Source organism: Natrix helvetica (genome assembly GCF_964273705.1).
Source record: "Natrix helvetica genome assembly, chromosome: 2".
Lineage (NCBI taxonomy): Eukaryota > Metazoa > Chordata > Lepidosauria > Squamata > Natricidae > Natrix > Natrix helvetica.
Genome location: NC_138552.1, coordinates 96,654,617 through 96,672,395, shown reverse-complemented (window position 1 = coordinate 96,672,395; position 17,779 = coordinate 96,654,617). Strand labels below are relative to the sequence as shown.

The 17,779-nt window shown below is 38.2% G+C and overlaps 1 protein-coding gene across 4 annotated transcripts; it reads right to left on the bottom strand.

The window, feature by feature from the left end:
• Nucleotides 1-1,345: 1,345 nt before the first annotated feature.
• Nucleotides 1,346-9,778, bottom strand: KLF4 (KLF transcription factor 4). Of its 4 annotated transcripts, XM_081941103.1 has the most exons (5): nucleotides 9,189-9,778; nucleotides 8,848-8,971; nucleotides 5,816-6,743; nucleotides 5,558-5,722; nucleotides 1,346-2,851 (listed from the first exon to the last, which is right to left on the bottom strand). In XM_081941103.1, exons 1-5 carry the CDS (start codon nucleotides 9,191-9,193, stop codon nucleotides 2,676-2,678), a joined length of 1,398 nt encoding a protein of 465 aa, XP_081797229.1. In that variant the 5' UTR covers nucleotides 9,194-9,778; the 3' UTR covers nucleotides 1,346-2,675. The 4 variants fall into 4 exon arrangements, with proteins under 4 accessions (XP_081797229.1, XP_081797227.1, XP_081797228.1 ...); XM_081941101.1 differs by having other exon boundaries at nucleotides 5,558-6,743; XM_081941102.1 differs by having other exon boundaries at nucleotides 5,558-6,740.
• Between the last annotated feature and the right edge of the window lie 8,001 nt (nucleotides 9,779-17,779).

The window sequence follows — 17,779 nt, the reverse complement described above, 5'->3', positions numbered from 1 at the left end:
AATAGTCTTCAAGAAATTTTGCAATGCAGAAGTCAAACATAAGACCAGATTAATAAAACTAGGTGTGTGGTCAACTAGAGAAATAGTTGTGAGATTATATACCTTGAGTACTAAATGTGGACTGGAAGGGGAACAATATGGTATTAACTGCCGAAAGAATAAACACTTCTAGTCACTGAATAAATTATCGATAACTCTGACAAGTTTAAAAAAAACTCTATACGCAACAGCAGTTCAAACATATTTTCATTTTTTTGTCTTCCATTTTCTCAAAATTTATGCTTGAATTTGTTTTAGTGATATCTATGCACCTTGTTTGGCGTCACATTAATATGCAAATTTAGTTCACAAATTCAAACTCTATGGAGGAAGAGCAGGTTACAAAAGTAGAAATTAAAATGTACACTGTTCAAAAAGTACACACATCCTTAAGTAAACTGCTTTTAATTTCATATGCTTCTTGCAAAAACTGATCATTCCATTTGAAAAATATAAACCAAATGCTTTCCTTACAAATTCCATGAAAGGTAAGTCTTCAATTCTATAAAACTATGATTTAGAAAGAAGGGTATTTTCAAAAATAAAGGCACATTTATGAAGGTACTATGGATTTTGGCAATCAGATTCAAATAAAAGTTAAATGTCAAACAGTAATAATATTCCCGAAGAATGCTTCAAATGATAACTTACATGAAGTTTTGCTTTATCAGCATTCAGGAAACATGATCTGAACTTCAATAAAAAGGAACCCTAACTTATATGAACAGATATTTGCAGTTTTCAGCTAAAACAACAATAGTCTTTAACTTAAAGAGATTTGAAGTTTCATAGCACCACATTCTACCTCTGAGTCTTGAAAATATCATAAACACACATTTTAATTTGACAAAATTTCCTTTTGAAGGTAATATAACACTAGATCTCAACTTAAATATAGATATACTTTGCAGGTGACCAGAGTGCCTAATAAAATATGTTTAAATAATAAATATATCAAACTCTTAGAATGTTTGGACTATCTCTGTTAGTTTTTCTCCCTAAATTACTACATAGTATTACAATATTATTATCTAACCACATAATAGTTAAGGTACACTGCAACATGGCTTCTTTGCTCCACAAAATCCTGGTAAGTATGTTTACGATAACAGCCCAGAATAATTTATTTTGGGGATAAGCTAAACTGTATGGGCTTACATCAGAGTAAAGATGACTAGAAGCAGTACAGAACTTTTTAAAATATGGAGCCATCACAGCTCTTGAACATTATGCCTAAATATAAACTATTCATTAAGCTTTTCATTGCATCATATTAAAACGGTTTAGAAAAAGCATAAAAATCCACTCAGATAAAATAGGTTTATTTAAAAGTTATTTTCAGCAAAATGAATATGCAAAATACAAACTCTGTCAAAATGTTCATTTCACTTCATAGTTTACAAAATATACAAAATAGAAGTCTCCTTAAATTTATATTACATATTTAATATGTAAAGACCTATATAGAAAAAAAATTGTTCTGCTTAAGGCATTTTTGTGAATAAACCATTGTACAAATTATTGCACATTGAAACCACAGTGCATTTACAGACTGTCTGCATAGAAAATTAAACAAACACAAATAAACCAGGTTTATTAACCTGACTTAGGTCATCATTAATTGTAGATCGGAAGACAAATGTATTTCCTTGTCAAATATGCAGCAGTTTGAGAACTTTGGCTTCCTTTTTTGGTACCTTAAGAACCAAATGTCATTCAGCACCATGAAAATAGACTTTTAACCACAAATCTGTACCTGAATTTCTTCTTCTTCCCCATTTGACATAGTTTAGTAATGGCTTTTGGAAGGTAAAAGAAATTGCAAGATTATATCATGTTTACAATATTGCATTGAAAAGAAATTTTAAGGGAATTTAGGGTAAAGACAGGCATGACATTCAAAGAGTAATCATAGAGTGGATTTATCACTATTGCCACAATATGAGCCAGGCTAGCTCAATGTTTTGGAAGTAACATGCCTTTTATAAAATCAAATGGTGCATCTGGGATCAAGCTTGCATTTCTCAACTTCCTTAAGGCATGCTGCTTTTAGATTCCATTTAAATACGATATGTACATTTGCTTTCTCCCTAAAACAATACACCTTTTAAAATTGTTACAAAAGTGCTTTGGAAACTTAGTTTTATTTCTTCCAAGGAAAAAAGTAAAAGCTTTTGGCCTGATTGAGGTAAAGAACCTTCAAAATCAGAGTTACTGTTCTACTAGTGTCATATCTGTCTTTACCAGTTGGTTCCCTACGTAATTTCCCATCCATCCCTCCCTCCCTCCCTCCCCTCAACATCTGTGTTAACCCTGATATCCTTGACTTCCAGTCAGTCCTTGGCATTCTGTAGTCCAGAAAGATTCAAGTCAGATTTTTTTTCAAAAAAAAATATGGAATGATGATTTTAAATCCAGTCATTGTTCCCTTTGCTTATTTAAAAAATCCACATTTGTTTAAAATTGTTCATTCTTTTGACACCCCCCTTTTGTATGTGTGTGTGTGTGGAAGACTTCACTGGGGTTTTCTGTAGTGCTTTAAAAGTGGAGTCCTTCCCTCATGTGGAAGACAGTCCTTGTGCTGTCAAATACTGAATCTTCTCCAGGCTGTAAAGGTAAAGTTCCTTGTGTCCTTCTCAAAAATGTCTTTTCATGTGTAAGGCGAGGTGGTCAGACCTGGAAAATGCTCTGTCACACCTCTGGCACTGGAAAGGGCGGTGGCCTGTATGTTTTCTGTAGTGACGTGTAAGTTCATCGGAGCGGGCAAATTTCCAGCCACAGCCTTCCCAGTCACAGTGATAGGGCTTCTCACCTTCAGAAATAAAGAACCACATCAATTACTTCTGCATTAGGGGCAAATATTGGAACAAGTCTCAATGAATGGACCACGAAATAAATACAAGTCCATTTCAATTATTGTTAACAAATTCTCCAATGATTAGAGACACCTGTTACTACCCTTGCGGATTCAAGAAAACTTGGATACGTATATTCTATTGGCTGAGCAAAATTGTCTCATATGAACTGTTGCCTACTTCTTTCCCCAGAATTCTGAAAAGTAGTTTAATTACATACGTTTTCCTATAATGCATATATATATTTAGCTCACAGCCCTTTCTGTTCACTAGGTTTGGAAAAATTAAAAGGAAGCTGTAATAATTACGTGATTGGAAACAGCTGAATAAAAGAAAATGAAAGGGAATAGGATACTAAACCTGTAACTATGGCTAATGAGAATTGCTTTTGGGCATCCAAGTAGGCACATGTTACTTTTTTTTTCTTTTTCATTATTTTAGGGCATTTCCACTTTCAAAAGATTACACTAAGATAATATTTGTGGTTGGACAGTACTTATTTAAAAATCAGTGCGTGCTATAGGTAACAATGATTCAACTTTATCACCAATTATTGCAAAATATTATCTGTCAGCCGCCTCTATGTAACTCAGAAATCGGGACATATAAATAAACATAAAAAGACAATAAACAATTTTACTGATTGTGTGGCAATATGATCTATGCACTCCTTTTCTTAAATTCTTTTCTGACTGCTTCTGGATTAAAGTAGTGTGGAAGGAGTACAGTACTCCTATCATCTTTCAGCTACAGACAAAACCAACCCAAAAAATAGCACTAAGAAACACCTTAGTGAAATTTTCATGTTTAACTATATGCTGTTGCTTTCATGAAAGTTTCAACCTATCAACCTTGTTAAATTTCTTTTAAAGTTCATTCTCCTAAGCCACCTGGAGAACAGAAAGAGTTCTGTTCCATGTCTGAACTGTGCACTTATACTACTGCTACCACAAACGGGCTGATAATCTCCACCATTCTTATATTGAGGAAATGTCACTGAAATCAATGAAAATCAGTGTTTCAAATTAGGATGTTATCTTGCTTATCTTTTTTTTTATAAGGCAGCCCAAATTATTTAACTGGAGATAAATCCTTTCGAATAATTTAGAAAATATTGGGGTGGGTTGGTAGGTAGAGTTCATGTTCCTGCACTTTTAACACACAGTTAATCGGAAAGCACATGCACGTTGCCATTTTAAATATATTGACTTAAAATTAAGCTCCTTTGGAAACTAAGATACTTTCTTCCAAGGCAACATGGTGTATGTGAAGTAAACTGACAATTTTAAAAATAATATTTCATAACTTGTGCGACGTATAAATTTTAGCAGCAAAAACCAATTAAATTGGTTATTTTTGTCACTTTATGCAGGTGGCTGGAAAATCCAGAATTACAGATTTTCCAGAGCTAGTTATCAATAGGACTGTTGACTGACAGTTGCTTTTATGCACTGGGTGGAAAAAAGAAAAGAACCGTCAATTCTTTGTGGGAGAGCAGTCTGGTTTAAATAAATTCAAAACAACTCCCATATAAAACTTGATTTCTTGGATCGTAGTCAGTAAACTAAGATTGGGTGATTTATAGAAAATGAGAATGAACAGGAATCATAAACCCAAAACAAGAGCAAGAAAATAAACAAATTGTGGTTATTTGCAGCATCCATTTCCCTGAAGAAACATGTCAATAATGTTATCAGGATAAACATGCTTAATTCAGTTTGGGTTTCTAGCTACCTTGTAATTAACCAGCCACATGGCCATAGCTAGGCAAGCAGTGCTCAAGCATCTATCTGCAAAACAATTCCTCTGCTAGGAGTGAGTCATTTTGAGCCATTTTAACCAATACCTTCAATCTGAAAGCAAATCCATAATTGTAATGGGCTTTTGACAGTTAAACTCCTATGTTAATGGACAAGACTACAACCCACTATTTAATACAGTTGTGAAACGGTATTATTCTAACTCCTTGTGTTAATAACAGAGTTATGTTCTAATCTACACAAACTGAACACTAGCAATTTTTCCCGTCAGGGATGGATGTTGTTTGAGAGAAAACATGGCTCCTTAGTGTGTGCCTCTTATCCATTGAACAGGATTTGTAAATTTCTATCAAAATCCCACTGAACACCCACCCACCCCCCGAAAAAACCCAAAACAAACTAGTTAGGCAATTCTGGGGAAAGGACAAAAGTGTTCACTCATATATGTCATGGATCATGCTGTACCTCTCAAATAATTCCCAGGACTTTTTGCTGGAGTTTTAGATGTTTAAAATTGCAGTTCTAAGCACACCCAGAGATACCTCTTAGAAAACATTCATAGGATGATCGCTAAATAGTAGTTAAAAGTGGTGTGAAAGTGGTGTACAATCTTTCTTTTTCCACCCACTATTATCTCTCATCAGACAGGTTCCACTGGCTCTAAAAACTAGTGTGGGATACTGTACTACAAAGGGATAATGGCTGGGTCCATTTCTCTACACTTTGCAGGCTGAAAAATATGTGATCTACAACATCTGGCCAAGTGTCAGAGAATGTCTAAATCTGTTTAAGCAATAAAGGTGACTAACTAATCCCAATTGCCTTTCAGTAAAATGCTGAATTGTCTACATCAGAACAGTCTTCTCGTACTATTGGAGCAAAGCATTATTAAATCGCCCTTACCTGTATGGGTCCGAAGATGTGCTTTGAGGTGAGAGCTCTTTGTGTATGTTTTACCACAGCCTGCATATTCGCAGGTGTGTGTGGCAGTCCTTTTCCTGGGCCATGACCTCCGTCCCCTCTTGGGTTTGGTCTCTTCAGAGAGGCAGCTCCCCGAAGGCATCAGCTCTAGAGGTGAAGAGGGCGGAGTCAGCATCATCCCTTGTACCAAGCGAGGCATACTTAAAGGCTCTCCAAAAACATTTAGATAGTAAGACTGACCTTGATACTGGAGGGCGTTGGGTGGCAGCTGCTCTGGAAGAAAAGGAGGGTAGGCCGGACCAGGATGGTAGCCTGGAGGAAGTGGAAGAGTTGAATGACTTAAGCCCTGGGGGGAAGGGTGGCAGTCTCTAGGAGACATCATCTCCTCTGGAGTTAAGGGAGGATTAGTCCTACTAGGTAACGGCCGACCCAAAGAGAAGTCGTGCGGCTGGGCCCTTGGACTATTCCCATGGGATTGGCCCATGGTGCATGAAGGGGCTGCCTCTTGCTTGATTTTGGGGCACATTCTTGGCACATGGTTGTACACTGAAGGGGGCACAGGTCCATCTGTGCAGGGGGAAGCTGCAGAAGCAACACTGTTCTTGATGTGGTTATTGCATTCTCCCATGTTCACCGTAGCCTTCAAGACAAATTTCCCATGAAGGCTGCCTAGTGGAAGAGGTGGTGGAGGAGGTGGCTGCTGAGTCTGCTGCTGTTGCTGTTGCATATAAACAGGGTCCAGATCTGGCCTCATCAGTTCAGCTACAAATCCACCCGAAGGGGACACGTCATTTATATCAGCCAGGTTGAAAGGGGCAGCTGGAACATGTTCTCTAGTGTACATTATACCTCCGGGGTGATCTTCCCTTTGCAGCTGGTAGGAAAAATCACAGGTGGTCAGAGGAGGGCAGGTGCTACTTGTGACAGAGGGTGAAGAACCAGGAGCACTCACAACGGCAGCAGCAGCTGTGGGCTGCTCCTGGGGCATCAGGGAATTCGACAAGATGAAATCAAAGTCCAGAAGTTCATTCAACTCCTCTGTCTCCCGCCTTGACATAGCCCCACTGTTGCCGTTTGTGGTGTTTTCCAGCTCAGAAGAGAAGTCAAAATGCCGTCCTGTCAGTACAGGGGGGATCCGCTTGAGGTGAGAAAGCTCCTCCCTCCACTTCTGCGTGAAGAAGATAAAAATGTAGCATTAATGGAAAATCTCCTTTTGTGTGCTGGCAAAATCAACTAAGACATCAAAACATCATTTTTAAGTCAAGATAAGCACAAGAAAAAAAAGGTACTAGTTATTAATAGACATACAGCAAAAAAAATCCTTAAATGCTTAAAATATGACTCTTTGGATCGTATAATTGAGTTGGCAACTCTACCATAGTGCCACTGGGTTAGTACTCATTTTTTTTAAACAAAAAACCCTCCTCTGTATACATTTGAAACAGTGGTTGTATAGCCTAAAGAAATCTACTGCTGAAAAGTGGAGCTATGAAATTAAATATACAACATTGTGAGGGTATCTTTGAGAAAAACTGACTTAAATAGCCTGATTACAAAAATATATGCTAGGGATTTTCTCTCAAAAATCTGCTACATGACTTTTTAGGGCCAGGTGTAAACGATTTTCAAACTATCACACGCTGACACAGAACTGCTCATTTTTCCTTCTCCATTTTGTGCTACGTGATTTTTAGGGGGACATAAAGTAGTCCTAGTTTATGAGCTTATGCCAAAATTTTAACTGTCAAGTCTGAAACTACAGGGCTTAACTAACTCATTTTAAAGCCATAATTATTAGTGTCTAGCATGAGCAGCATTCTCCTCAAAAGTCACAAGATAAAAATAAAGGCATTACTTTGCAATCCTATCATTAGCTTATACTTATTATACTGTGTCTGTATATAGGTTATATGTACATTTCCAGTACTTTAATCTATGTATTAAAGCTTTCCTCCAGACCCAGTAAATGTGATGAATATACATGACAGACCCCCCCCCCAAAAAAAAAGCAGTTTTGGTGTAGTCACAGATTTAGGAAAATACAAATAAACTGATTTTGCAATAACTGCACATGTCACATTAATGCATTAGATTACACTCATTAATAATTAGGCACATGTAGGCGTTTTCTGAGGCTTCATGCATTATACAATAGCAGCTAGAGAAGCAAGGCATCAGCCTGAAAGGATACAAAGAAAAGCTAACCTAGGCACATGAGTAGGTGTATATATTTCCAGAGGCTGCCAATGTATTAAACATCTCCATCCACACCCATGATTTTGGTTTGTGATACGCCACATACTTAAGTTTCTTATTTAATTCATTGTATTCCTTCATGGTATATTTTTCTATCCATGGGTGTTTCCTCTCACTTCACACAAAACGCTGATGTTTAAACTCAAAGCAAAATCTATGCCTACGCAAATGGTAAAGAAGTTTTTGGCACAATCCAAGAATTGAGGGGGGAAAAAAAAAAACACCACTTCTGCATTTAAACAGCACACTGAACTACAACTAGCAAACCACTTTTTAGCCAAATGCATTGCCAAACCCAGCCCAGGAGTTTAGCTGATGGTTCCTTGTGTTGGGCAAACTCAGAAAGTCTGAATGAGTACATCATGATTAAATTAGCCATGGTGAATTTGGGGCTAATGTGCACCTAGTGTGGATTTGTGTGTTATGTTTTTAGTAAAACAGTTAATCTCTGGATTACCCGGGAGAGAAATCTCATATTCTCATAGATAGGTGTACCTATAAAACTATACCACAAAAGTTAGAATGACTTCTTTTACCTTTTTTTTTTTTAAAAAAAAGCCTGCTTCCTGTTTTATAGTAGGCATAGCTGCACCAGGGAAGAACTTTTGTTTTATTTCTGGAAATCTGATTAGAACTCTGGTCAGAATCCAATTGCTTTCCAGATTCTAGGGGAACATGTTTCTTTGGCTTCATTTTTTGTCATTTGAGCCTTTTTTTAAAAAATCATTTTCCCCCAAACTGTTCATCAACACCCAACTGCTTTAAAAATAATAATAATAATAAAAAGCCTCCCTAATTCGAGAGCTTTTTTCCAGCAAAGCGAGGGGAGGATTTGCCGCGTTATACAGTACTTTCTCAGGGTGGCACAAGAAGCGAACTCTACACCTGTTCAAGCCCATTCTCATGCATATATATATATTCTCCTTTGAGCGATGTTGGGGCTGATCCCAGGTAAAATTCTTTCCACACGCTGCAGAATTCCTCCGCTACACCCAGCCACCCCGGCGAATACTCACGTTGTGGCCACCTGATTGTCTCAAGGCTTTTTCCCTGCCGGCCGTGGCCGCCGTGGCGAAGGTGGAGATGGAAGGGAGGAGGGTGCCGCTGAGTGCCATGTCAAACTCGCCGGGGGGCGGCTGCCTGCAAAAACGTCAAAGGGAGAGTAAAGCCACCGACCGAGGGACGGCTGCATCCAAGAAGGAGGGAGCGAGGGAAGGAAGGAGGGAGGGAAGGAGGAAGAGCAGCTCCGCCGTTGGATACTGCACGCTGAAACTTTTTAATTCCAAGCTCGGGTCGAGGCAGGGAAAAAAGAAAGAAATGAATAGACCAAAAAAAAGGGGGGGGGAATGCCACCCACCTCATTAACGTGTCAAGAGCCGCTGCGTGGTCGGAAGGCACAGAAAACGGCTATCTAGTTTAACCTAGTTGTGGATAAATATAGATCTAGATATATACACATATATATGTATATACACACGCCGTATATTGCAAGTGGAATAGTCACGTTGAAAGCAACAACAACAAAAAAAGTCCTTTGGAGGAAAGGCTGCGGAGATGTCTTGCAGCGAGCGGCTCCTACGAGGAGGAGGAGGAGGAGAAACCCCGCCAGGGAGTAGCAGCAGCAGCAGCAGCCGAAGCCGCTTCGCAAATCGGCGGCAGCGTCAGCGGCAACACCAACAGCTGGAAGGCGCGAGGCAATTCCTGGGGATTCCCTGCTCGCGCCTCTGCCATGAGGGGACTTCTGGAGTTTCCCGCAGCCGCCCGCCGCGTGTCCCTGGCTGGCTAACTGGGCGGGAGGGGCTGGAGCATTCTCTCTCTCGCGCTCTCTCTTTTTCTTTTTTTCTCCCTCGCCTCTCGCACGCGCGCGCTCCGGCTTTTTTCTTTTCTTTTCCTTCTCCTCCTTTCTCTCCTCCCCTCACTACTTTTCGGCGGAGAAAGGATGCCCGCGCGGCCCGAACTGTCAAGCCGCGCGCCCGCCGTTGCCTTACTTATAAACTCCAAGCCAGCCCCGCCCCGCCCTGCCCTCGCCTCGGAGCTCCGCCCATTTGCGGGGGCTAGGGAAGGTCGCCCTGGCGACGGGAAACAACAAACTTTACTCTCTCCAGCACGTGGGGAGGGGAAAGAGGAAGGAGGGGAGAGAGAGAGAGAGAGAGAGAGAGAGACGCACATACTCTCCCTCTCACACACACACACAGAAAAAGCGAGGGTTGGGCCGTGACGTCAGCGGAGCAGCTGGCTGGCAGCTCGCGCGCGCCGCTGACGCTGGCGAGGAGGCGCCCACGAGGCCCTCGCCGGCCTTCGACGTTCCCCCCTCCCTTTTCCCCCCTTTCTCCCGCCGGGCAGCGCTCACACCTGCCCAAAGCCACGAGAAAGGGAAAGCCGAGCCTGACGCTTCTGGGTTGGGGATATCCTAAGCGTTGGCCGTGAGGGTGGCTATTCTTCGAGGAAGCCGACCGGCAAACGTTAGGCTTGTAATGCAATCCCATTAGGGTTGTTGCTTTTGATATTAGGAGAGTCCGATTCCGAAGAAGCGCTCCACTCCATGCTCCTTGCTTGATACATCCTCGAGAGGAGGGAAACTTAGTTTTGAGGCATTTGCCCAGGATTAGAATTCTTTGTCGATATGCACCGGTTCATCTTCCTTTTGGCAGTCCGTCATGCTAATTGGAACCTCATTGCTATGTTCCGATACCCCCCCCTCCCCAAGGACATAACCCTATAAAGATATAAACAACCTACCTCTGAACAGGATTGCAAACCAAAAATATGGGGTTAACCTACTAAAGAATTGTGCCCTGTGAGGTGTCCTCCCCTCCCTTCCCTCAGAATAATTTGATACACTGACCAATCGCCTTCAATATTTAAAGGGCTGACCCACTCTGGGCTAGTACCGTATCAATCCTGCCTGCACAACTCCAGACCTAATTGGGTTCAAACTAAAGTCACTGATAAAAAGGCTTGTGCTGCATTTGACCATGCTAATGGAAATTGTAATAGAATTTCTCACAATTCAGGCAATTTCAAGAGAGGGAACTGTTTCTTCATTATGTTTTTTTTAAAAAAAAGAATACTGGAAAGGTTACAGAAGATAACTCCAGTTTTATGGCTGCCATCTGAATTTAGGTCAGTCAGAGTCTTCTTAATTGGCAGCAAAGTCTAGTGGAGATAAAATTCTTGCAAGTGTCAATATCCACCAGTTTTTGTTAATGATTTTATGGCAGAAAAGTTTTTTTAAAAAGTGTTTTATTAAAAACATTTCTAGCCCACCCACTGTAATCCAAAAGATTCTGAAGAAGATTGAGAGAGTAGGAATTGATTTAAAATGAGGGAAGGGAAGTAAAAATTACATTTGAGTGAGGGAATTTGTGTGCAGAAGTTACAACAGCTTTAAGATCATTCATCTGTGTCACAAGTTTTGATGTGTCACTTGGTTCTACTGTCCTTGCTTTAGCTGTTGAAAGGAAGAAGGAACATTTTGTCTTCTCCATTTGACAGTCCATTATTTTATGAGAAAATCTGCTTTTTAAATTGACTTCCAAATCTTCCAAAAATATATTTAAATGGAATATGCTGTTCTTTTTGTCTGACAAGATTCTTTTTTATTTTGCAATTGCTGAGATGTGAAGAATAACTGACACTAACCAGAACAAATTATTTATGTGTGTGTGTGTATGTGTGCGCGCGCACACGTGCACATGTGTGTATAACTGTACTTGACTATACTTACCTATAACTTGATACCTATGTCTGGGCATGCTTGTGAGGAATAAAGTTGCTTCCCAATCACATAACTGGGCACATCGCATGTCTTTTCAATTTAATGGAGTTTTATTTCAAAGTTCAACTCAGTTCAAGGCATCACTAATCTAGGTCTTTTCAGAGTGTAAATTCTATACAATGAAGTGCAATTATTTACATCATATTTAAGAAAATGAGGGCTTTCTGCCCTGCACATGCATTTCGTAGATATATTTTCAGGTACACCTATGCACTTACATTAAAATTTAGACATATCAATATTTTTGCTGCTCTTTATTGTTCTATTTTCTCATATGAGTATGAAAAAGGTTTGAATTGAGCAATATCAGTATTACTATTATACAGAAGAACTGACTAGTAATGTGATACCCACTATTTGAGATTGTACAAATAATTTTACTCAGATAAAATAGACCGAATCAGTGTTTCTCTCAAGATCTCTGTTTATGGAAGTTTTTACTTTTTCCTATGGTACCTAACCAGAAAAAATATAGTGAAAGAATTAGAAAAAGAATGGATAAGATTAAGCTGTAAAAAACGTTTGAAAAACAACTGCCAAATTTAATCTCTACCATCATATTGTAAGTAGAAGGTGGGAAATCATGATGATAAACTGGAAACAACTTTCACAAAAGGATTCTTATTTGAAGACCTTTTCATTAAAAATATGCATCAAGAATTATTTATTATTTCCAAATTTTCCAACCCATTTTTTTCTACAGTGCTTTAATTGGGGAAAGGGAGCAGCCTTTGATTTGGGAAATGGTCTCAAATTATTTATTTTAAAGTAAAAATCACCAAGATTTATTTCTAATATCTGAGTTTAAGAGGGAAGCTTTGAAGTAGCAGTGAGCATTTGTGTTATTAATAACCAGGTGCATCTGATTTACCTCCTCTGCCCCCATTTGATTAGGTATTTTCCATCTGTTGAAATTGCTAGCAACATTTTCATACTTTTCTTTTGAGACAGGAAAAAATATTCCACATCCTTCTTGAATTTTATCATAGGTGTGCCTGAATAAATGCATTTCACATTTGCAAAGTCCATTATTTCCTGGTTTCATCAGATTTATGATGATTACAATTCCTTAGAATAAGTGAGGAGATCTATCTATATAATAAGTACATTTGAAAACCACTCAGTGAAAAGGAGGTGAGCTCCATATGGTGCTTTTATGTTTGTAGGTGACTGTCTGCCCTGGCCCCACTTCTCAGCTTGTGTTTCACACTTCAGTCCAAATTGGCAGGATATGTTGAAGATTTGAAGTAAATGGTGAGGTAAGTGTCCTGCAGCTTAAGAGGTTCTTCAATTTAGAATTGAAATAGATATGTATAGTGGTGGGATTCAAATAATTTAACAACTGGTTCTCTGCCCTAATAACCAGCTGGGTAGGCTTAGCTCGGTGGTCATGTGACTGGGTGGTAATGGCCAACTCAACATCACTCACATCAATGGGCGCTTTGCCTTAGCTGTTACAATGTAATAAGGGTTAACCGGCAAGGCAGTTTCTGTAAGCAGGGCAATAAAGATTAGGCTAGAAACAACACCGGAATGTTTCCTTCCTGCCTTCCTTACAGGATTAGCCCTGTAAAGTGGAAAAAAAACAAAATTAAATTTCTTCCAACAGCCGATTCTCCGAACTGCTTAGAAAGTTAACAACCGGTGTTCCTGAATAGGTGCGAACTGACTGAATCCCACCACTGGATATGTACATCATTTCACATATTAAGATTTGCCATGGTTCATGTGGTTTGCATTTTTAGAGTTGTTTCAAGTTGTGTATGAGGGCACCTGCTAACAAGGCAGTTACAACTGTGGCATTTGTTTCATACTTCATTGCATTTTGTAATGGACAAGTTGGGAGCTTAACTAATTGTTCTGAGATATTTTGGAATTTCATCTCAAATTGTAGATAATGGCTAACTTTTTTCCTTCTACAATATCTGTTTTATATAATTGTCCTCAAAGTATGATGATTCCAATAGGAGTTCTTGCTCTGTGGACCTGTGATACAAATTCTGTTTTTTAAGAATATTTCATAGCTTTTTGTTGTGTTTAAGATAATTAATAATAGCTCATGCAGATGTTTGGTTTTTCCATTATCATCTTTAAGAATCAAATTTGTATCACAAATATGTTTTTAGTCTGTTTTGAGATGATTTAATAAGATACCTAAAGAGATAGAGTGATTGTAACCTTTTGAACTACATATAGTCCTTGACTTATGATTGGTCATTTAACAACCATTTTAAATTACAGTAGGCCCAGAATGGGTGCTTTAATCCCAGTAAAGCACTTCTGGCCATTGTAAAATGTTGCTCCTCTGATCATGTGACCACATTTAGAGTATTTGGCAACCATTCAACTTTTATGATTGCTTGCAGCAGTTTACAGTCACATGATTTTGATTTGGATTTTTTTGCCAATTTCTGGTAAAAACCGCCCATTTAGAAGAATTCTAAGGGTTCATACTTAGGGACATGGCGTTGACTTAATTACTGTGGGCCCACTTAGCCATGGTGATTCATTTAATAGCCAGTGCAAAAAATGTAAACTTGGGTCTGGTCAGATGGGAGCCCGGAGTTATAACCTTAACAATTTATGACTGGAAATCTGATCCTAATTGTTGTAAATTAAGGCCTACCTGTAGGTATACTGTAAAATAATCCTTGCCTGCTCCAAATTTTGAAGTATTCAAGACATACTATGCATGAACCTGTACTCTGAAGAAAGATAAAATATATATTTTTAAACTATATTTTTTTCACTTGAAATCTCTCTAGATTAAACTCTTCTGTTCCTTCCTTCCTGATGAAATGTACTTTGACTAGCCTGCTAATCTAATGGAGTATATTAAGTAATAATAATTTAATACTTTGCAAATAAAAATTAAAACAATAGTCTATTCTTCATTTTATTAAAGTATATTATAGGTTCTACACCTCTGTGAAAAAGCCCTACTTTCTTGATTTGTGTATATATATATATATACACACATACATACATTCAATAATTATAGCTCTAAGAAAAAAACAACAGTAAAATTGTTTTTGCATTTTATGTCATAAAATTAAATTTAATATCAGGTAGAGATTCTTGAAATAATGAAGCCTTGAGCTGTAAATCCTTTTAGGGTGATTCAAGTCCAGATACATAAAGTTTACTAACTCCCTTCTCATAATCTGTTATTTTTAAACAGGTTAATCCAGGGAAGTTAATCCTGCAGTATATAATTTATAAACATGAGGGTGAGTAACCTTTGATGACTACATCAAACCATGAAATAATAGAATACTCTGGTTTCTTTCAGGTATCCTGCATTTCAAGTTTAGCCGTATTAATAGTTAATTTTCAAGGTTGTTGAGAACAAAATGTTTCCTGTGTTAAGGTCATTTCTTGACAGAAGATGTGCTGAGAACCATTAATATCAAATGATTAATGCAGACACATGAGAAAATAAAAGAAGGTGGAGATTTCCGCACCCCCCCCCCTTATTAAAATTGCTTTTGTGCATACTGTATGCTAGATCATCAACATCAATTTAAAGGAAATAGTATTTCACGAACTGTTAAGTCAAAACGGTTTGTGGAATTGTTGGAGACCATATTCTATATTCATGATGGCGAACCTATGGAACATGTGCCACAGGTGGCACACGGAGCCATATTTGCTGGCACAACAGCCCTCGGCAGCCCTCAGCTCCAGTGCACATGTGCGTGCTGGCCAGCTGATTTTCAGCCTTCCGGAGGGCAGGGGGAGGCCCTTTTCACCCTCCCCAGGCTCTGGAGGCTTTCCTTAAGCCTGGGGAGGGCAAAAACAGTCTCCCCCAGCCCTCCGGAAGGCTGGAAATCAGGAAAGCCTCAGGAGTCTGGGGAGGGTGAAAATCCTTTCCCATGCGGGGTTGCTCACGCATGCATGGTGGGGTCACTCATGCATGCACAGGTGGGTGGGCACATGCATGCGTGCAATAGCGCTTGCACACACAGTTTTGGCACACCTTTAGAAAAAGTTAGCAGTCAGTGCTCTATATCATTGCTTATACATTTCCTTCCTTCACACTCTCCATGGAATTTTTTTGCATCTTACAGGGATCCAATGATTTCACATTATTCCCAATTAAAAACAGCTTTTTAAAACTCTGAACAGTTAAAAAACCAATTTTCCAACCTTATATGTCTATGCTATATACTTGCTCTTGCATTTAATGTGTTAATGGTTATTAGAAACTAAAGTAAACCTGGCTACTTCCTTATTTCAGATGAATTTCATAATTCATTGGAGGCTGTTTTTATTTGCCAACAAGTTACATTTATTGATACTATATAATCCAGCATTTACTAGAAAAAGACTTTATGCTTGGGATGTGTAAATGCATGGAAAGGAGTTAGGGAACGTCTTGCTGAGTAAATGGAATGATTTCCCTCTCCCTTCTATTCCGTCTGAGTCTCAGAGACTCAGAGACTAGTTTTCTTGGCAAGATTTTTCAGAAGTGGTTTGCCATTGCTTTCTTCTGAGAGAAGGGCTGAGAGAAAGTGGCTAACCCAAAATCACTGAGCTGGCTTTAAACCTAAGGCGGGACTAGAACTCACAGTCTCCTGTTTTCTAGCCTGCTGCCTTAATCACTATACCAAGCTCACTTTCAAATGGAATGTACTTTTATTTGTGTTATTTGCTTTTGCCCTGGGACAGATAAGTGTCAGAAGGTAGACAAGCTATCATTATTTGTATCTGTTTGTATGTATAAAAGTTAAACACAGGAGCAGAAAAACTCTTCCTCTTTATTTCTTGATCTTCCCATGATACAAATACTGTACAACATTTTTGAAAGAAGTGAGCAGTTACCCTGTGAGATGTACAGCAGTAAAGCAAGATGTTATTACTAAATTACTACTAATTAACTAATTAACTAACTAACTAACTAACTTGCAAACTAACTAACTAACTAACTAACTAACTAACTAACTAACTAACATCAGCAATACAACCATAATCTAGTCCTATTATCTGTAAATGCATTCAATCAGTCCAGAGCTTTCTGAATGTAAAATAATGGGTCAATCCATGGAATTATCAACCTCCTTGAAAATAATAACAACGGACTTTTAGGAAAAGCTATATTGCAGAAACAAAACAAGTTTACTTTTCAGGGAATGGATAGATTGGCAATTTGAGTGTTTGAGTTCTTTACTGTGAGCTACAATAGTAGTTTACGAGAGAGGCAAAGTATGTTAATATGGATGTAAGAAAGTGTCAACATTTTAAAAAAAATGAAAGTTAAAGCTTTAACGCTGTCCATTTTGAGGTAGTGAGACGATAAGAGAAAATGCTTCATACTTTCTCTGCATAGACTTATGGCCTTCTGATTCCAGGTGTTTATTTACTTTTGAAAATACTGTATCTATACTATATAAATAAAAGATTAAATGGATATTTTGTTCCAACAGTACAAAATACTGAGATTGGTTTTCATTAAAATAATGTACATCCTGTTAAAGATAATATGTAATTTGCTCTTGGAGAAAACCTATAAGTGATTCAGAAGAATCTGATAGGTATGATGGCAATATATATATTGTCTGTAATATGGTAAAAATAGTATTCCATGAAAAAGAATAACAGGTGGGATAGCATGAAGTCAAATAAAGACAGAGTTTTGATAAATATTTTTATAGAAAGTATAGGAGCCAAGGTATACTTCTCGGTGCCAGAAATTAACAGGAATGAAACTGGATGGTATATTCTGCAATTATTGTTAAATGTGTTTAGTATTTTTAGAACAGATGGTAAAGAATTTTAAAGTATGACCTCCATTGTTTTATCGTAATAATATTTCCTATGGTATTCATTAATTCACTCAAATCAGAATGTATTAAAGAACTATAATTTAACAAGTTGACACTGGACCACTGCAAATTAGATAGAATTCAGTATGTATTGTATATTGAAGTTATAATACAATGCAGTTGTGGGTTCTTTTCTTCCATGTTCTGAAATGTTCTGAAGAAAAACGATCTTTCCTTACACAAAGATGTTCTGAGAACTACCTTAAAAAACATGAAATAGTTTGTAGGAAGGGCAGGTTGACCAGAACCTTGCAAACAAATGGATTGTAACTTGGTGGCCTTGTCGAGGGTGAGAAAAACATCTGCTAAACATTGGTAATGTTTTATTTGTTTTAATTAATAAAT

Bases quoted from the DNA above. Each gene is read 5' to 3' on its own strand.
- KLF4 (XM_081941101.1), bottom strand. The intron at 6,744-8,847 runs GTGAGTATTCGC...TTCTTCACGCAG, and splicing joins GACAATCAGGTGGCCACAAC to AAGTGGAGGGAGGAGCTTTC. The intron at 2,852-5,557 runs GTAAGGGCGATT...TTATTTCTGAAG, and splicing joins ACATCTTCGGACCCATACAG to GTGAGAAGCCCTATCACTGT.